Source organism: Acinonyx jubatus, chromosome E2 (assembly GCF_027475565.1).
Source record: "Acinonyx jubatus isolate Ajub_Pintada_27869175 chromosome E2, VMU_Ajub_asm_v1.0, whole genome shotgun sequence".
Lineage (NCBI taxonomy): Eukaryota > Metazoa > Chordata > Mammalia > Carnivora > Felidae > Acinonyx > Acinonyx jubatus.
Window position 1 is genome coordinate 27507069 of NC_069396.1, and position 14159 is coordinate 27521227.

At 51.7% G+C, this 14159-nt stretch overlaps 1 protein-coding gene across 15 annotated transcripts in view; it reads right to left on the reverse strand.

Annotated features, from left to right (window-relative positions):
- Positions 1-14159, reverse strand: part of NLRC5 (NLR family CARD domain containing 5) — an 86449-nt gene that overhangs the window by 14338 nt on the left and 57952 nt on the right. For 12 of the 15 annotated variants that reach the window (XM_027075818.2, XM_053210169.1, XM_027075817.2 and 9 more), the window contains 9 exons: positions 12882-12965; positions 10428-10517; positions 10178-10240; positions 7630-7716; positions 5932-6015; positions 5195-5284; positions 4807-4872; positions 3113-3196; positions 2949-3032 (listed from right to left, as the gene is read on the reverse strand). In XM_027075818.2, the coding sequence (XP_026931619.2) occupies positions 2949-3032; positions 3113-3196; positions 4807-4872; positions 5195-5284; positions 5932-6015; positions 7630-7716; positions 10178-10240; positions 10428-10517; positions 12882-12965 (732 nt within the window). The remainder of the gene's footprint in view (positions 1-2948; positions 3033-3112; positions 3197-4806; positions 4873-5194; positions 5285-5931; positions 6016-7629; positions 7717-10177; positions 10241-10427; positions 10518-12881; positions 12966-14159) is intronic. The other 3 variants (XM_053210171.1, XM_027075811.2, XM_053210165.1) reach the window with 1 other exon arrangement.

Consider the following 14159-nt stretch of genomic DNA (forward strand, 5'->3'; position numbering starts at 1 on the left):
TTGGGGTTCATGAATTCGAGACCAACGTCGGGCTCTGTGCTGACAGCTCAGAGCCTGGAGCCTGCTTCTGATTCTATCTCTGTCTCTGTCTCTGTCTCTCTCAAAAACAAACATTAAAAATTTTTTTTATGTTTATTCATTTTTTTTGAAAGACAGAGAGAGACAGAGTACAAGCAGGGGTGGGGCAGAGAGAGAGGGGGCGGGGGACACAGAATCTTAAGCAGGCTCCAGGCTCTGAGCTGTCAGCACGGAGTCCGACATGGGGATCGAACTCACGAACTGTGAGATCATGACCTGACCCGAAGTTGGATGCTCAACCGACTGAGCCACCCAGGTGCCCCAAAATAAATAAACATTTAGGAAAAAAATTTAACAAGGAAAAATATGAGAGGGGAGAAAACATGGAGAGAAACAGAGACACAGAGATACAAGAAAAATATATTAAATGCTAAGGCTGGTTGTTTAGACGGTAGAATTCTCACAAATGGTTTTTCCCCTTTTTCCTTAGTTTCCAATATTTTCCAGACTTTCTACAATGTGCATGCACTAATTTAGAAGCAGAAAAAAAAAGAGTTGTTTAAAATATTTCTGCTTTTGAAGTTATGTTGAATTTTTTTTTTCAAAGTACTATTTTCTTATGTTCATCTGGATTTTCCACAAATCTCTACGAGTATGTGTTATTTTTAGGGAACGGAAAGTTTTCATTTAAAGCATTATTTTGGGTGCTCCAGGAATTCTGGGTATATACCCAAAAGAATTGAAAGCAGAGATACAAAGAGAGATTTGTACACTCATGTTCACAGTGACTAATACAGTCACTGTATTGGCCACAGTCACTGTGGCCAAAGGGTAGAACAGCCCAAGTGTCCACGGACGGATGAATGGATAGATAAACAAGATGTGGTGTGTCCCTACAATGGAACGTCAGCCAGCCTTTTAAAGGAAGGAAATTAATGGGGAGCCTGGGTGGCTCTGTCAGTTGAGAGTCCTACTTCAGCTCAGGTCATGATCTCGCGGTTCGCGAGTTCGAGCCCCGCATCGGGCTCTGTGCTGACAGCTCAGGGTCTGGAGCCTGCTTCGGATTCTGCGTCTCCCTCTCTCTCTGGCCCCCACCCCCACTCACGCTGTCTCTCTCTCTCTCTCTCTCCCTCAAAAATAAACATTAACAAAATTTTTTAAATAAAATAAAAGGAAGAAAAGTCTGACATGTGCTACAACATGGATGAACCCTGAGGATCCTGTGCTGAGTGAAATCAGCCAGTCACAAAAAAGACAAATACTGTACAATTCCACTTATAGGAGGGACCTAGAGCAGTCAAATCCATAGATTCAGAAGGTAGAATGGTAGTTGCCAGGGGCTGGGGAAGGGGGAAATGGGGATTTGTTCAAGGAGCATGAAATTGCAGTTTTTCAACCAAAGAGGTGGGGTTGAACAACAACGTGAATGTACTTAACACTCCTGAACTGTACCCTTAAAAATGGTTAAGATGGTAAATTTCACGTTATGCGTATTGTACTGTAATTAAACAAGGATGTTATTTCGGGGAACAACCAGACTCACACGCCTCATCACTGGCTGTGCTGAGAGGTGCACAGCACTGGCCACAAAGGAAGTTTTTTGGACACAAAAATGCAACTGAATCTCACGGAGCCTCTTCTGATGTAACTTCCATTCCAAAAAAGTCAGGGATTTAGAGGAACAAACAGTGACGTCACAGAGCCGGCAAGGGAGTCTATAGCACACGGCCGGTTTTGTCCACAGGTCACCGGCATAAAAGAGGAAAGTGGGGAAGGGGATACAGATTAAGAGTCCTAAGAGCCCCCCCCATGCCAACACCGACCTTGCCTGGATCCTGGGTCCAACGAGCCAGCTGCCCCATTTGGGGACGATGGGAATTTTCAGATCGGATTGGGTAATCACGACACTAAGAACTGCCACTGACTTTCCTGGGTGTCCTAATTCAACCGTGATTATGTACAAAATGTCCTCATATTTAAAGATCCATGGTGAAATACTTAGGAGTAATATTTTTTTTTAATTTTTTTTTTAACGTTTATTTATTTTTGGGACAGAGAGAGACAGAGCATGAACGGGGGAGGGGCAGAGAGAGAGGGAGACACAGAATCGGAAACAGGCTCCAGGCTCTGAGCCATCAGCCCAGAGCCCGACGCGGGGCTCGAACTCACGGACTGCGAGGTCGTGACCTGAGCTGAAGTCGGACGCTTAATCGACTGAGCCACCCAGGCGCCCCAGGAGTAATATTCTATGGGATTTATGGCTTATTTGGAAACACTGTAGCCAGAAAAACAAAATTAAGATATGAAACAAATATAGAGAACCCTGAACATCTGTCAAACCCAGGTGATAAGAACATGGGTCTTCAAAATTAGTCTACTTTTTAGTATCTTCAATGCTTTTCTGAAAGTTTTAAAATGATCATAGCAAACATGCACACATGGTATTTGTTATACATTATTATTTTTAAAAATTGTAATGTTTATTTATTTTTGGGAGAGAGAGAACGAGTGCGAGCAGGAGAGGGGCAGAGAGAGAGGGAGACACAGAATCCGAAGCAGGCTCCAGGCTCCGAGCTGTCAGCACAGAGCCCCACGCGGGGCCTCGACCACGAGATCGTGACCTGAGCCGAAATCGGATGCCTAACCAACTGAGCCACGCCGGCACTCTGTTATATATTATTTTTGACCTCAGCCGGGTGTCCTTGGGGGTTTCCTTTTTTTCTTATGTTTCGAAGCATAGGCCCCACCTCAAGGAGAGCGGCTTCTCTGTGTGCTAAGGGGGTTTCTGGGACCACTGTCAGGATCCAAGTGGTGGGGTTTGGGTGCAGGAAATGGCTGGGGCCACAATCCTGGGGGGCCCAGCCTCCAGTAGCCACCCTGACCCCATTCACGCCACAGCCCCCTCCCAGGGCCACAGAGGAAGACAATACCTGAGATTGAACAGTCCCACGGGCCACCTCACCAGACTCAGGAGAACAGTCAGCTGCTTCAGGCCCAGGCAGCACTGGGTCAGCCTGGGGACAGAGGTCCATTACTGGGGTGGCTCTCACAGGGAGTCCCTGTCCCTTCACCTCCCCTGTGCCGGGTCACTCACGTGAGCGCTGTAGGCTTCAGGGTCTGGTTCAGGCCGGTGGCCAGTCTGGGCACATGCTCTGGCCTGAAACTGCACTGGCTCAGCCTGAGGGCAGAGGGGAAGGGGCAGAGCCCAGGTGAGGCCTGTGGGAGCTGTAGTCCTGCTTCCTCCTGTCTGCCCCAGGGTCTATGGGGAGCCCCACCCTGAGTGCAAAGGCCTGGAAGCCAGGCCTCAGAACGGGCCAAAGAGGCAGTTCTTGCTCTGGGAGCTTCCCGTCTCCTGGGAGAGATCACCACCCCCACCCTGACCCCGCCAAGAAGGGGCCGGGAGTGTCACTCATTGAGCCCTGACTATATGCCAAGCCATGTGCCCGCCTCTGGGTACACCGGGTGAGCTTGCCTTACGTGCAGTATCTCGCGGAATTCCCAGCACATCGTTTACAGGCAGAGAAACCAACTAACCCGGGACGCACAGCTGGTGAGCGGTGAGGGCAGAATCGGGTTGCAGTCCGGGTCAGCCTGACTCCGGACCCCAAGCCTACCTACCGCCGCAGCCCCACTCCCCACTACGGCTTTACTCCAGGCTCCCTTGGGGAGAGGAGGCCTGGGACTCTGGCCGGGGCCCCACCCTCCTGGCACTCTGGTCCTGGGTGGCCCAGGGCAGTTCACTCCCAAGGGACAACAACGAGGCTTCCACGAGAGGCTGACATCTGCTGCACGTTAAAGGACAGGGGGAACTTTATCTCAGAAACCACAGGGAAGAGAGTGTCAGGCTGAGTGCCCCGTGGGAAGGAGGCTTCAGTGGGCCATGTGTGCTCTGAACAAGGAGTGAAGGTCCCGTGGGCTGAATGTGTGGGTGCGTGTGTGTGTGTGTGTGTGTGTGTGTGTGTGTGTGTGTGTGTGTGGTATGAGTGTGGTGTATATGTATGTGATATTGGGGGGTGAGGAGGAACACAGTAGGAAGTGGCAGCTAGATCAGACTGTGAGGAAAAGGCCAAGCTGAACAACTTGAACCCTATTCTGGGGACACTGGGAGCCACCAAAGGGCTTGGCACGATGGAAAGGGCACAGTCTGACGTGTGCTGGGAGATCCCTCTGGCTGCTGGGAAGTGAATGGATTAGGGGAGGCCTGGCCAGAGGCCGTGGACCGGTTCAGAGGCCATGATCACAACTGAAGAAAGATATATAGGGGAAGTGACCCAAGACAGTGGTGGTGAGGCCGAGAGGGAGTGAGCCCAAGGCTACTGGTGAGTAATAACAACTGATACAGCACTCGCGAGCCAGGCCCTTTCCGAGCACTTTACGCTTATCAACTCATTTAATCCTCATAATAACCCCAAGGGTCTGTCTTACTATTATTCCCATCTTACAGATGAGGGACTGAAACAGAGAGGTTAAGTCACTTGTTCAAGGTCACCTGGCTGGGATTTACCCTCAGGTGGCTCCAGAGTCTGAGCTCTTAACCACGATACTCAGAAGTTTCCAGACTTAAGACATGGCTAAGAGGCGCGAATACAACACGAAGGCCTGGCCGCAAGGACTGGAGGTGTGGGGGGCCTGGGAGCAGATCTGGGGGAGGCAAACCCAAGCCGTGAGCATGACGCTGGGTGTCTGACGGAGGAAAGGGCCCAGCGAAGGAGGCACGGAGGCTGCTACGGGGTCAGTCTCTTCTTCCCCATTCCCTCCCCTTTATCCTCACCCCAGACCAGGAATTACCGTAATGTCTTCCCAGCCTCCTCCTCTCGGGAGAAGTGGATCCAGAAGCTTTGCTCAGAGCCCAGGCTGCAGAGAGAAGGGTGTGGGGAGGCCCAGCATCCTGAGACCCAGACACCAGGGGGTACACCAGGGAAGGGGGCTGGGCCCGCAGGGGGAAGGCAGACCAGAGGAGACCCCCAACCCACTCTGTGAGGGACACTGAAGCCCGGCCTTCTCCATCCTGTGACCTCCCTGGTCCCTATGTCACGCAGGCCTCAGAGGATGGAAACTATGAACCCCCATTCAGTGAACGCTGAAAGGGGCACAAGTTGCCCCAAGTCAGACAGAGGGCTGCTAAGCGTGGGACCTTTGCTTCTCCCCCCATCAGCAAGTGGCACCAATCTCTTACTTCACGGAGGCCTCCCGGACACGTGGGCAGGAGGGGAGAGTCTTCACCAGGCACAGAGCACCTTCCACGGAGATGCTGTTGTGACTCAGACTGGAAGAGGAATGAGGCTCAGGATGGGGGCGCACCTCAGGGCAGCCCTGCCCAGCCCCCTGTCTCCTCTCTTCCAGCTGTCATCTCTGGGAGGAGAGTCCTTAATGTCCAGATGCAGACTCTGAGGTCCAGAGAGAGGCCAGAGGGGCACTATCCCTGGCGGGTCAGACACCGGGCCCCGCATCCTCAGGAGTTGGGGCTGACACAGGGTCCTTGTGGTCTGAGACAGGGCTGATGAGGCCAGGCCGGCAGCTCCAGCCCCAGGGGCTCAGGGAAACCCAGAGCCCAGCTCAGCTGCCTAGCGACCTGCTGTGTCTGGCCACCACTCTGTGAGTCACTGGGGTATCGGCTGAGAGTGTGGGTGACTTCCTAGGGGCCCTCCCTGCTGTGGGAACATCTCCAAATCTGTGTCCCGTAGAGTTAGTCAAGGGGAGCTGCAGGGACAGGATGGACCAGAGCCAGGACAGCTGGTGTCCTGCATCAGCTGGTTAGAGACAAACTGTCACTTCCCTGTCCCAAAGTCAGCTTGGGTCACCACGCTTTAGTTACAGCTTCTCCTGGATGCCTGGTGGGGGCTCTGCCTATGGTGGGCAATGAGGGAGAGAGGGGCGGGTATGGGGCTGTCCCCCAGGCTGCTCATCACTTACTCAAGAGAAGCGGAGATGGGCAACTGAGGCAGACATTCCAGTAGGCACTGGAGCCCGTCATCACCCAGCAGGTTTGCAGAGAGGCTGCGAGAGTCAGGAAGAAGTCGGTGGTGGTCAGATGCGCCCCCTAGGCCGGGGCCTTTCTCTTCACGGTTACTATCACTGCTACCCAACCCACACAGGACTGCTTCCGTGCCAAGGTCACCATCATGCTGTCGCTGTGGCGGGACAGCACCATGCCCACCTCCATCACACCATCATCTCTGGCACCCCCTGCACAATCACCCAGCACACAACAGCTCCTGCACTGCCCACTACCGCCCCCTGACCAGCACCGCAGGCTGGGGTCACCTCACCTACTGGGGCCCCCGGGCCTCCAGCAGGCTCCCCGGAGTTAGAGAAAAATGAACTTGCCTTTACTGTGCCCTTGGCCCACATCAGTTGAGAAACACAACTTTTGCACAAGAGTAAATTCAGGAAAAAGAAAGATGTCTGGAGGCCGCGTTTACCCAGGAGATTTCTTCTTTTAATTTGGGAATGTAATATCGGAAATTGCACTTGAATACTTTATCTGCCCTCTGAAGCAAGCCTCCTATGGTTTTAGCTACGGTTGCAGGAACAGTATGATCAGCAGGCCTGGAATATCTGATTCTTGTCTTGCATCTTTGAACTCATTTTGTCCCTGATGATGACTCTTTCGAGGCTTGTCTTTTTCGGAGAGACTTTAAAAATTAAAACTCGGTGTGTCTCATAAAGCCACTCGATAAAGTAATCTTTACAATTAGAAAAATTTCCCTCTATAATGAAAAACAGGAAAACTCAAAGCTGTACTGCTGATTTACCTAATATGTGATTTCCACCAGCCCCATTTCTCTTGGCCACATCACAATAGGAATTTAAAGTGTGTGTGTGTGTGCGCGCGCGCACACGTGCTTTTAGACAGCTCTCTTTATGTCCCACTGGTCCTAAGCTAGATACCTAGCAGTTATGAGCAAAGATTGCATCGTCCTAGCTATGTGACCTTGGCAAGTTCTTAAATCCTCCCTGAATCTCAGTTCTCTCATCTATAAAATAGGGGACAATAGCACCTAGGGTTTGGGGAGGGCAAAAAGAATATGTAAAGCACTTAGCACAGTGGAGAAAGTGCTCAGGAGGTGTTACCGATTTTAATTTTTCTACCCATCTGGGGGTTGTGCTACTTGGGCACCCAAGACAGGTCATACAGGTGCCACCTCTCAACAATATAAGGGCCCATGAGGCCTCACCCCAGCTGGCTCCCGGACCTTCCTCAGGCTGAGCCATCTGGTACCTTTAACCACTTGCCAGGCAGACCAAAGGATCCTTCGTTTTGGTTCCCATCTGCCAGCAGAACTCCAATGTCTTATCATCATGAGGCCAAGGGGCTCTTACAGCCCTGTTCTGAAGAGCTCCCCAAATTAGATCAAGGGGCGCAAGCTGAACTAGCTCCACCATGGCAAGAGTAGGGGGTGGAAGAGATAAATGGGTACAGGGAAATTTTATGAACGTGACCCAGGATGTGTCCCAGGCATCCCTGATAGCTGGCCCTGAGAGGTGTTGAGTGCATGAACACACACACACACACACACACACACACACACACACACACACACACAGTTTTATTGCCACCCAGGTACGTGCTCCCATGCTCCTCTCCCTCCTCCCCCACCCCCCACTTACTCCAGCTGGTTGAGGTCCTCGCATTTGCCCAGCAACCAACACAGCGGCTCCACATGCTCCCGACTGAGGGCACAGTCCATGAACCTGCTGGAGGAGGGGGAGCAAGCCTGAGGAGGGGGGCACTGAGCTGCTCACATCTGCTCTGCCCTGACTCATCCTGGGTGTGGCCTCTGAGTTCCCACGGGGCCTCACCCAAGGTTGGATTCTCTGGAACTGTCCATCATCCACCACTTCCGCCTGGCTCACAGCAGAGCTCACCTGGTGCCCACAGGCTCCCTCTGGGGAGGTGGCTGTCGGAGCTTGGTCCCTGACCAACCACACCCGCAACACTTGGGAACTTGTCCAGATGCAAATTCTAGGAAACCAGCCCAGACCCACTGAACCAGAAATCGTAGAGGCAAGGATCTCCTGGTGGCTCGGATTCAACCTCAAGTTGGAGAACTACAGCTCTTGGGGTCCTGTTAATGACCAGATGTGCAGGGTGGGGCGGAGGAGAAGTGGGGGGGGAGAGGAGAAGTGGGGGGAGGACGTCTGCTCTTGCCTTTGATATTGGAATTAAGGTGAAGAGAACTCAGAGGTACAAACTCCCAGTTATTGAAATAAATAAGAATAAATAAGTCAAGAGGATGAAAAGTACGGCATAGGGAATATAGTTAGTAATGTTGTATGGTGACAGATGGTGACCGTACTTATCACGGGGAGGACTGCCTAATGTACAGTCATTGAATCCCTAGGTTGTACACCTGAAACTAATACAACACTGTAGGTCAACTATACTTTAATTAAAAAATGAATAAATAAATGAGACTACACAAAAAGGTAAATGAAGGCTCTGTAACCAGCCAGCAACTTAAAAAAAAAAAAAAAAAAGAAAAGGAGGAAGCATCTTAAAACGAGAAAGTACCTAAAATCAATATCTCAAATTTTTATCACTGGTCCTGCCCTTCATGATCTTTTCCCTGTTCCTAAATTCCTTATTATAGTATTATTCACTTCCGATTTTTAAATCAGCTCATTCTTTTGACTAGACGCATTTATTATAAAAGGAAACCCTGTTATCATTCACTCAAATGGAAACATTACACGTGGTGCCACAAACAGACCATAAGCACAAGAATGCATGAAATGAGAGCAAAATAGCATCATTAAATTTGAGCCAGAATTTCCTGGACGAGGGCTCTCTCTCTCTCTTCTTATTAAAAAGGGGGCTCAGCAAGCATTAGAGTCAGGCCACTGCCCAAGCCCGACTTCCTCTTGGCCTTAATCACATCGAGAGTCAAAAAGGGAATAGTGACCTCATTGAGGGGCTCAGTGATGATGAACTACTCTGCTAGCTGCCCCGCCCCCTAGAAAACCATCCCATCCTGTCTCTGTTCTACATTTTGGAAACCGCTGACTTAGAAGCTATCAAGGCATTCTAGAAGTCAGGGTCGTGTTGGGCTAGATCAGGACGTGGAAAACTACGGCCCAAGGCCACCTGCGTCTTGCAAGCTAAGAATAATGTTTCCGTTTGCAAATCGTTGAGTAAAAAAACCAAAAGAAGAATATTTCCTGACACAAAATACACGAGATGCAAGTCTCAGGGTCTGTAAACGATAGAGGAGTTTTCTGGCACGCAGGCATGTGCCCTGGTTTACATATTGTCTCCGCTGCTTTCAAGCTACAAAGGCAGGGTCAAGTAGCTGTCGCAGAGATTGTGTGGCCTGCAGAAACCCAAAGTCTTTACAATCTCAACTTTTTACAGGAAAAATCTGTCCATCGCTGGGCTAGGAGCACTGCAGACCTTCTCGGGTTCGAATCCCGACTGCCCCCTACTGCCAACTGACCACAGCTGTGAGGCTTACAGGGCAGTAATGTGCAAAAGGCTATAGAATGGCACCCTGCAGATATTCAACGTATCTTGATTCTTCTATTTATTGTCACTTCACGAGTGGGGAGGCTGGGGCCCACAGGAGAAGGGTCCGGTCCAAGATCTCTCGGTGAGCCAGTGGCATCAGCTACCAGAAACATGATTTCTGCACTTGAAGGCTGTCCTCTCGCCTCATCATCCTGCCTCCGGTGCAGCACCTCCTCCCTCTTACCCAGGCAACCACAGAGCACTGGTCCAGGAGTCAGCAGGGGAAGGACACTCACATCTGTAAGTGCTTCACGCTTTACACACTGTCTCAGTTAATCCTTGCAAACATCCTGGCAGTTCCTTTGCAGCTGCGGAAGCTGGGCATCACAGAGGTTAAGGAGCTTGCCCATGGCACCGGGCCCTGTGGAGCTGCGATTTAAAGCCTGGTGGGCAGATTAGGAAGTACTTTTCCTTGGACCAGGCCCCTGAGCTCTGGTGTAGTCTGACAGGTACTCCTTATTTGCCTTTGATAAAGCTTGGTCCTCTCTGGCCCTCTGCTTCTCTATGTCAGAGGAAACAAGCCTCCTTGCAGGGGCCTTTCAAGGGGATGCTCTACAGCTGGCAATCTGTATCCAGTTCTGGGCATCCAGGAGGCAGGTCTTCTTGTCCCCAATACCTACCGACTGCCAGGGCACAATTCCAGGGACTTACCCACAGTACTCGCCTTTCTGCTCCTCGCTAGACCTGAAGTGCAGGGTTGTGTGATACAGGGACCTGGAACAGACAGCACCTGAGTCAGCCACCCTTGGCTACAGCCTCAGGGGGCCTCCTGGGGCAGGCTTCCTTCAGAAGCCAAGCCTCTGACTTGGCTTTTACTGTCTCCATCCAACCCCCACACACCTACCAGACCCTAGGCACAACCCTCCAAGATGAGACCCAGTTGTCCTAGGGCAATGCCCACCTGAGATCCACCTTCTGAACCTGCGGGCACAGGCTGAAGAGGTCGGCCAGCAGGAGGGGGCTCCTTGGGGACAGCCTTGTCTCACTCAGCCTGGGAAGGAAAGGAGTGGGACCATATGTGAGCAAGTAGGAGCCAAGCAAGAGCGGACAAGGAACCTGGATGGGCTGGAGGGGAAAGAGAAAAAAAGGATGGGGAGGGCTGGCGGGCCAGCAAGGTGATAAGGAAGAAGGCAGGGCCTCAAGAGGGACAAATAGGAGCTTAGAGTCAAGGAGACTTGGGTTTGAGCCCCAGTTCTGCTTATCGTCTGTGTGTCCTTGGACGCATCACTTAACCTCTCTAAGCATCAGCTTCCTTCCCTAGAAAAAAGGACTACTCATAGACCTTCTTCTAGGGTGTCGTGAGGGCCTCATCCTATCAAGCTTGTGCACTGCCTGGCACGACATCCAGGCTTGTTTTCTTATTATATTGTTTCTTCCCTCAAGCATGGACCAAACAGGCCAGTCCTGCTGACAGGGAGTGGGAGGCGCTAGGCCCTTTGAGTCGTTTCTCAGTGATTTGGGGCTAGATAATTTGTTCGTGTTGGGGGCTGTCCCGTGGGGTGTTTAGCAGCATCCCAGACCTCTATTCGCTAAACACCATTCGTAGCTCCCCCTCTCACCGCCCGCCTCCCTCTGCCATGACCAACGGAAATATCTCCGTTGCCATATATTCCTGATGGGCAAAATCACCCCTGGCTGTGAACCCCTGCCTTCCAGAAAGTGAGATGGCTCCATCTTGCCCTCAGAGGCATCCTTGGTGCTTCCATTTCCCTTGCCCCACAAACTCTCTATCAGCTTGTCGCGTCTGTTCCATTCTCAAGTTCTACCCTGGATCTGCCTACTTCTGCCCTGGCCCCCAATCCCCAGCCCGCACCATCTCCGACCCTGTACAGCCTCTTCCCTGCTCTCACTTCCACTCTTGTCCTCTAACCCCTTCTCAACCCAGCAGCCAGACTGAACTTTTGAAAATACACATCATTCCTCTGCCTTTCGAGCCCCCTTGGACACAAACCCTCAAGCTCCTCCCCATGGTTCCCAGGCCCTGTGTTGACCGGTCCAGGTCCCTCTCTCTACCTCCCGTCTGGCAACTCTCCCTGCCTGCCCCAGGGTGCTGGCCGCATTGCCCTTCTGGCTAATCCTTGAGCCCACCAAGCTTAATCTTGCCTCAGGGTCTCACATGTGCTCTTCCCTCTACTTGGAATGCTGTTCCCTTCTCTTCACAAGCCCGAATAGTCCCTTTTGTCCTTCAGGCCTAACCTTAGCATCCCTTCTTAGAGGTATGCCCTGACCACCCTCACCGTTGCAGACACTCTTGACCACGTTACCTAGAAAAATACCTCATCACTGTCTGAATTTGTGTTAAGTGCTTTTACTTGCTTATTGTCCAGTTCCCTCTACTACAAGGTAAGCAAGCTCCAAGAAGACAAGCACCTAGCCTTTCTTTCCCCCTCTTTGCTGTGTCTCCAGCCCTCCAAACAGTGCCCGGCCCACTATGGATTGAATAATACAAAGCGTGAGCCCTGGTGAGGGACAGGCTGGCCACCTCATTCCAAAGACGGATGAGAGCTGGGGCCGATGCTGTGTGACTTGGGCATGGAGAGGTCTCTCTCTGGTCCGGAGTCTCCCACCTGTTCATGTCAGCCTGCCACTTTTTGTGTCCAAAGGAGCCCTTCCCATTGTGGGTGCCGTGGGTTGAGCCGCCTCTGGAATGTCACACGTCTCCTCTTTCCAGTCCCTACAGGACTCAGGGATAAGCAAGGTCCTGGATGTGAAGCGAGCCGTCTCAGGCATCCCAGAGAGCCTTGGCGTTAGTACTTATGTTGCTGTTATTAATGGTATGATTTAATTTCCTGTTGTATTTTTCCATCTCAGCTGCAGCTGCCTTCCCCCCTGCTAGAAGAGTATTTAAAGTAAATCCTTTTTAAATTCTAACCAGTCTGAGCCAAAATTAGAAAGTGGAGTTTTAAATACTTTCGAGAATGCTGCTTAAGTTACCCTTTTACGGAGTTAGATGGTGACCTTTAAACATGGGTGGGTGACATATATACAACCCACATCTGTGAAGTCCCTTTCTAGGAGTTGGTGACCTTTTTGTGGGCGAGACATACAAGAGCCCATTTGTCACAGACTTCCCGTTCTTCGAGGCGCCTGTAGAAGAAGGCGTCTTGTTTGAGTCCCGACCCTGCAGGCGGGGTCGGGGAATATTAGTCCCATTTGTCAGATGAGGAACGGCAGGCCCAGAGTGGTCAAATAACTCCCCCGCCCCACCAAGGTTAGCAGGGTATTAGTGACGAGCTCCCGGTTGTGGCAGATAAAATGAAAGAGCCCAAGAGAAGGAGCAGCAGGCAAGGAGGGGGATGGCTTTGGAACCCAAGCCCCCCAGGCCAGGCCAGGGCAACGGGGAAACCAGTCTTACTGCAGCAGGCTTAGCTGGGGGAGCCGGGGCAAGTGATTCAGCAGGGTCTCCAGGCTCTGGTCACTCAGGACCTCACAGGACAACCTGTGAAACAAAGCATCTGAATGAGGTGGGGAGCTGTGGGGAAAGCTAGGGGCACTCCCTCACAGCCAGAGCCTTCTGAAGAGGGGTTCCCCAACGCGCTCCCTCCAAACGCTGGGCCCTCGAGGTATCATTGAGGCGGGAGGAAAAAGAAAGTCACAGAAGTTTTGGAAAATGCTGGTTAAGCCAAATTCAAAAGTTTCCTTTGCTGCGGGACGTCTCAGAGTTTGAATATGCTGCCGTGCATCGTGAATTTCCATGGAGCTCTAACGCTTTCTCCCACATGTTGTGGACTAGCGGGATTATTATTTCGAGGGCCATGAAGATTGGTGCCCGGCGGAAGACACGTGTTAAGAAGAGAATGCCCCCTTAACCCGTGGTAAAGTAATAGTGGAAGGTCAGGCCTGCAGCATGTCGGCAAAGGATCTGAGATGCCTGGGCCTCTGTCTGTCAAAACCGGACCGAACAGCTGATCATTGTCAGGATAATTTGTCGCCACCAGGTCCGCTTAGGAGAAATGCTAGATACCCACCCTTCGGGGTCTGCTCTGGCTACAGGACTCGGGCAAGCAGGGTGTCTAAGCGCCCTGGGATTTACATAGCCTCCCCAGGTCTATGTCTGTCCCTTCTCTCCTCTGTCCCTGTTCCTTTATGCCCTGCAGACCGCTTTTTCCTCTCACTGGGCCCTCCAGGGGCCTGGCCCAAGCCGCTGCATTATTTGCTGGTTGGGAGCTAGCGTGGGAGAGGCAGCCTCTGATTCTGGAGCTGGAGCCTCAGGGCCGAACCTCTGCCAGGGTACAGGCACCTCTACACCCTCTGTCCCAGGATGGGGCCAAGGGCTCCAAGCATTGGCAGAATAGGGGGTCTTCACAAAAGGCGGGTCCATCTGCAACCCCTGCCCCTCCCCCCACATGGTTTCTCACCAGGCCCCAAATACATGGTGTTGTGGCTTCTGGTTGGGCCAATGTGGACTTTACACACTTTTTTTTTTAGGCAATAGAAATGTTACCCATCACAACACCTCACGTGGAATACTGAAATGTTCACAAAGTAGACGTAAGGTGGTAGAATCTGGGGAGGGGGCCGGAACCCATCACCTTCCCTGGCATCCAAATTGCTGGAGTTCGGCATTAAGTACCTTGATAACAATATTCTCATATGTGGTCCCAGCACTCTATAGCTGGCAAAGCGCTTTCAT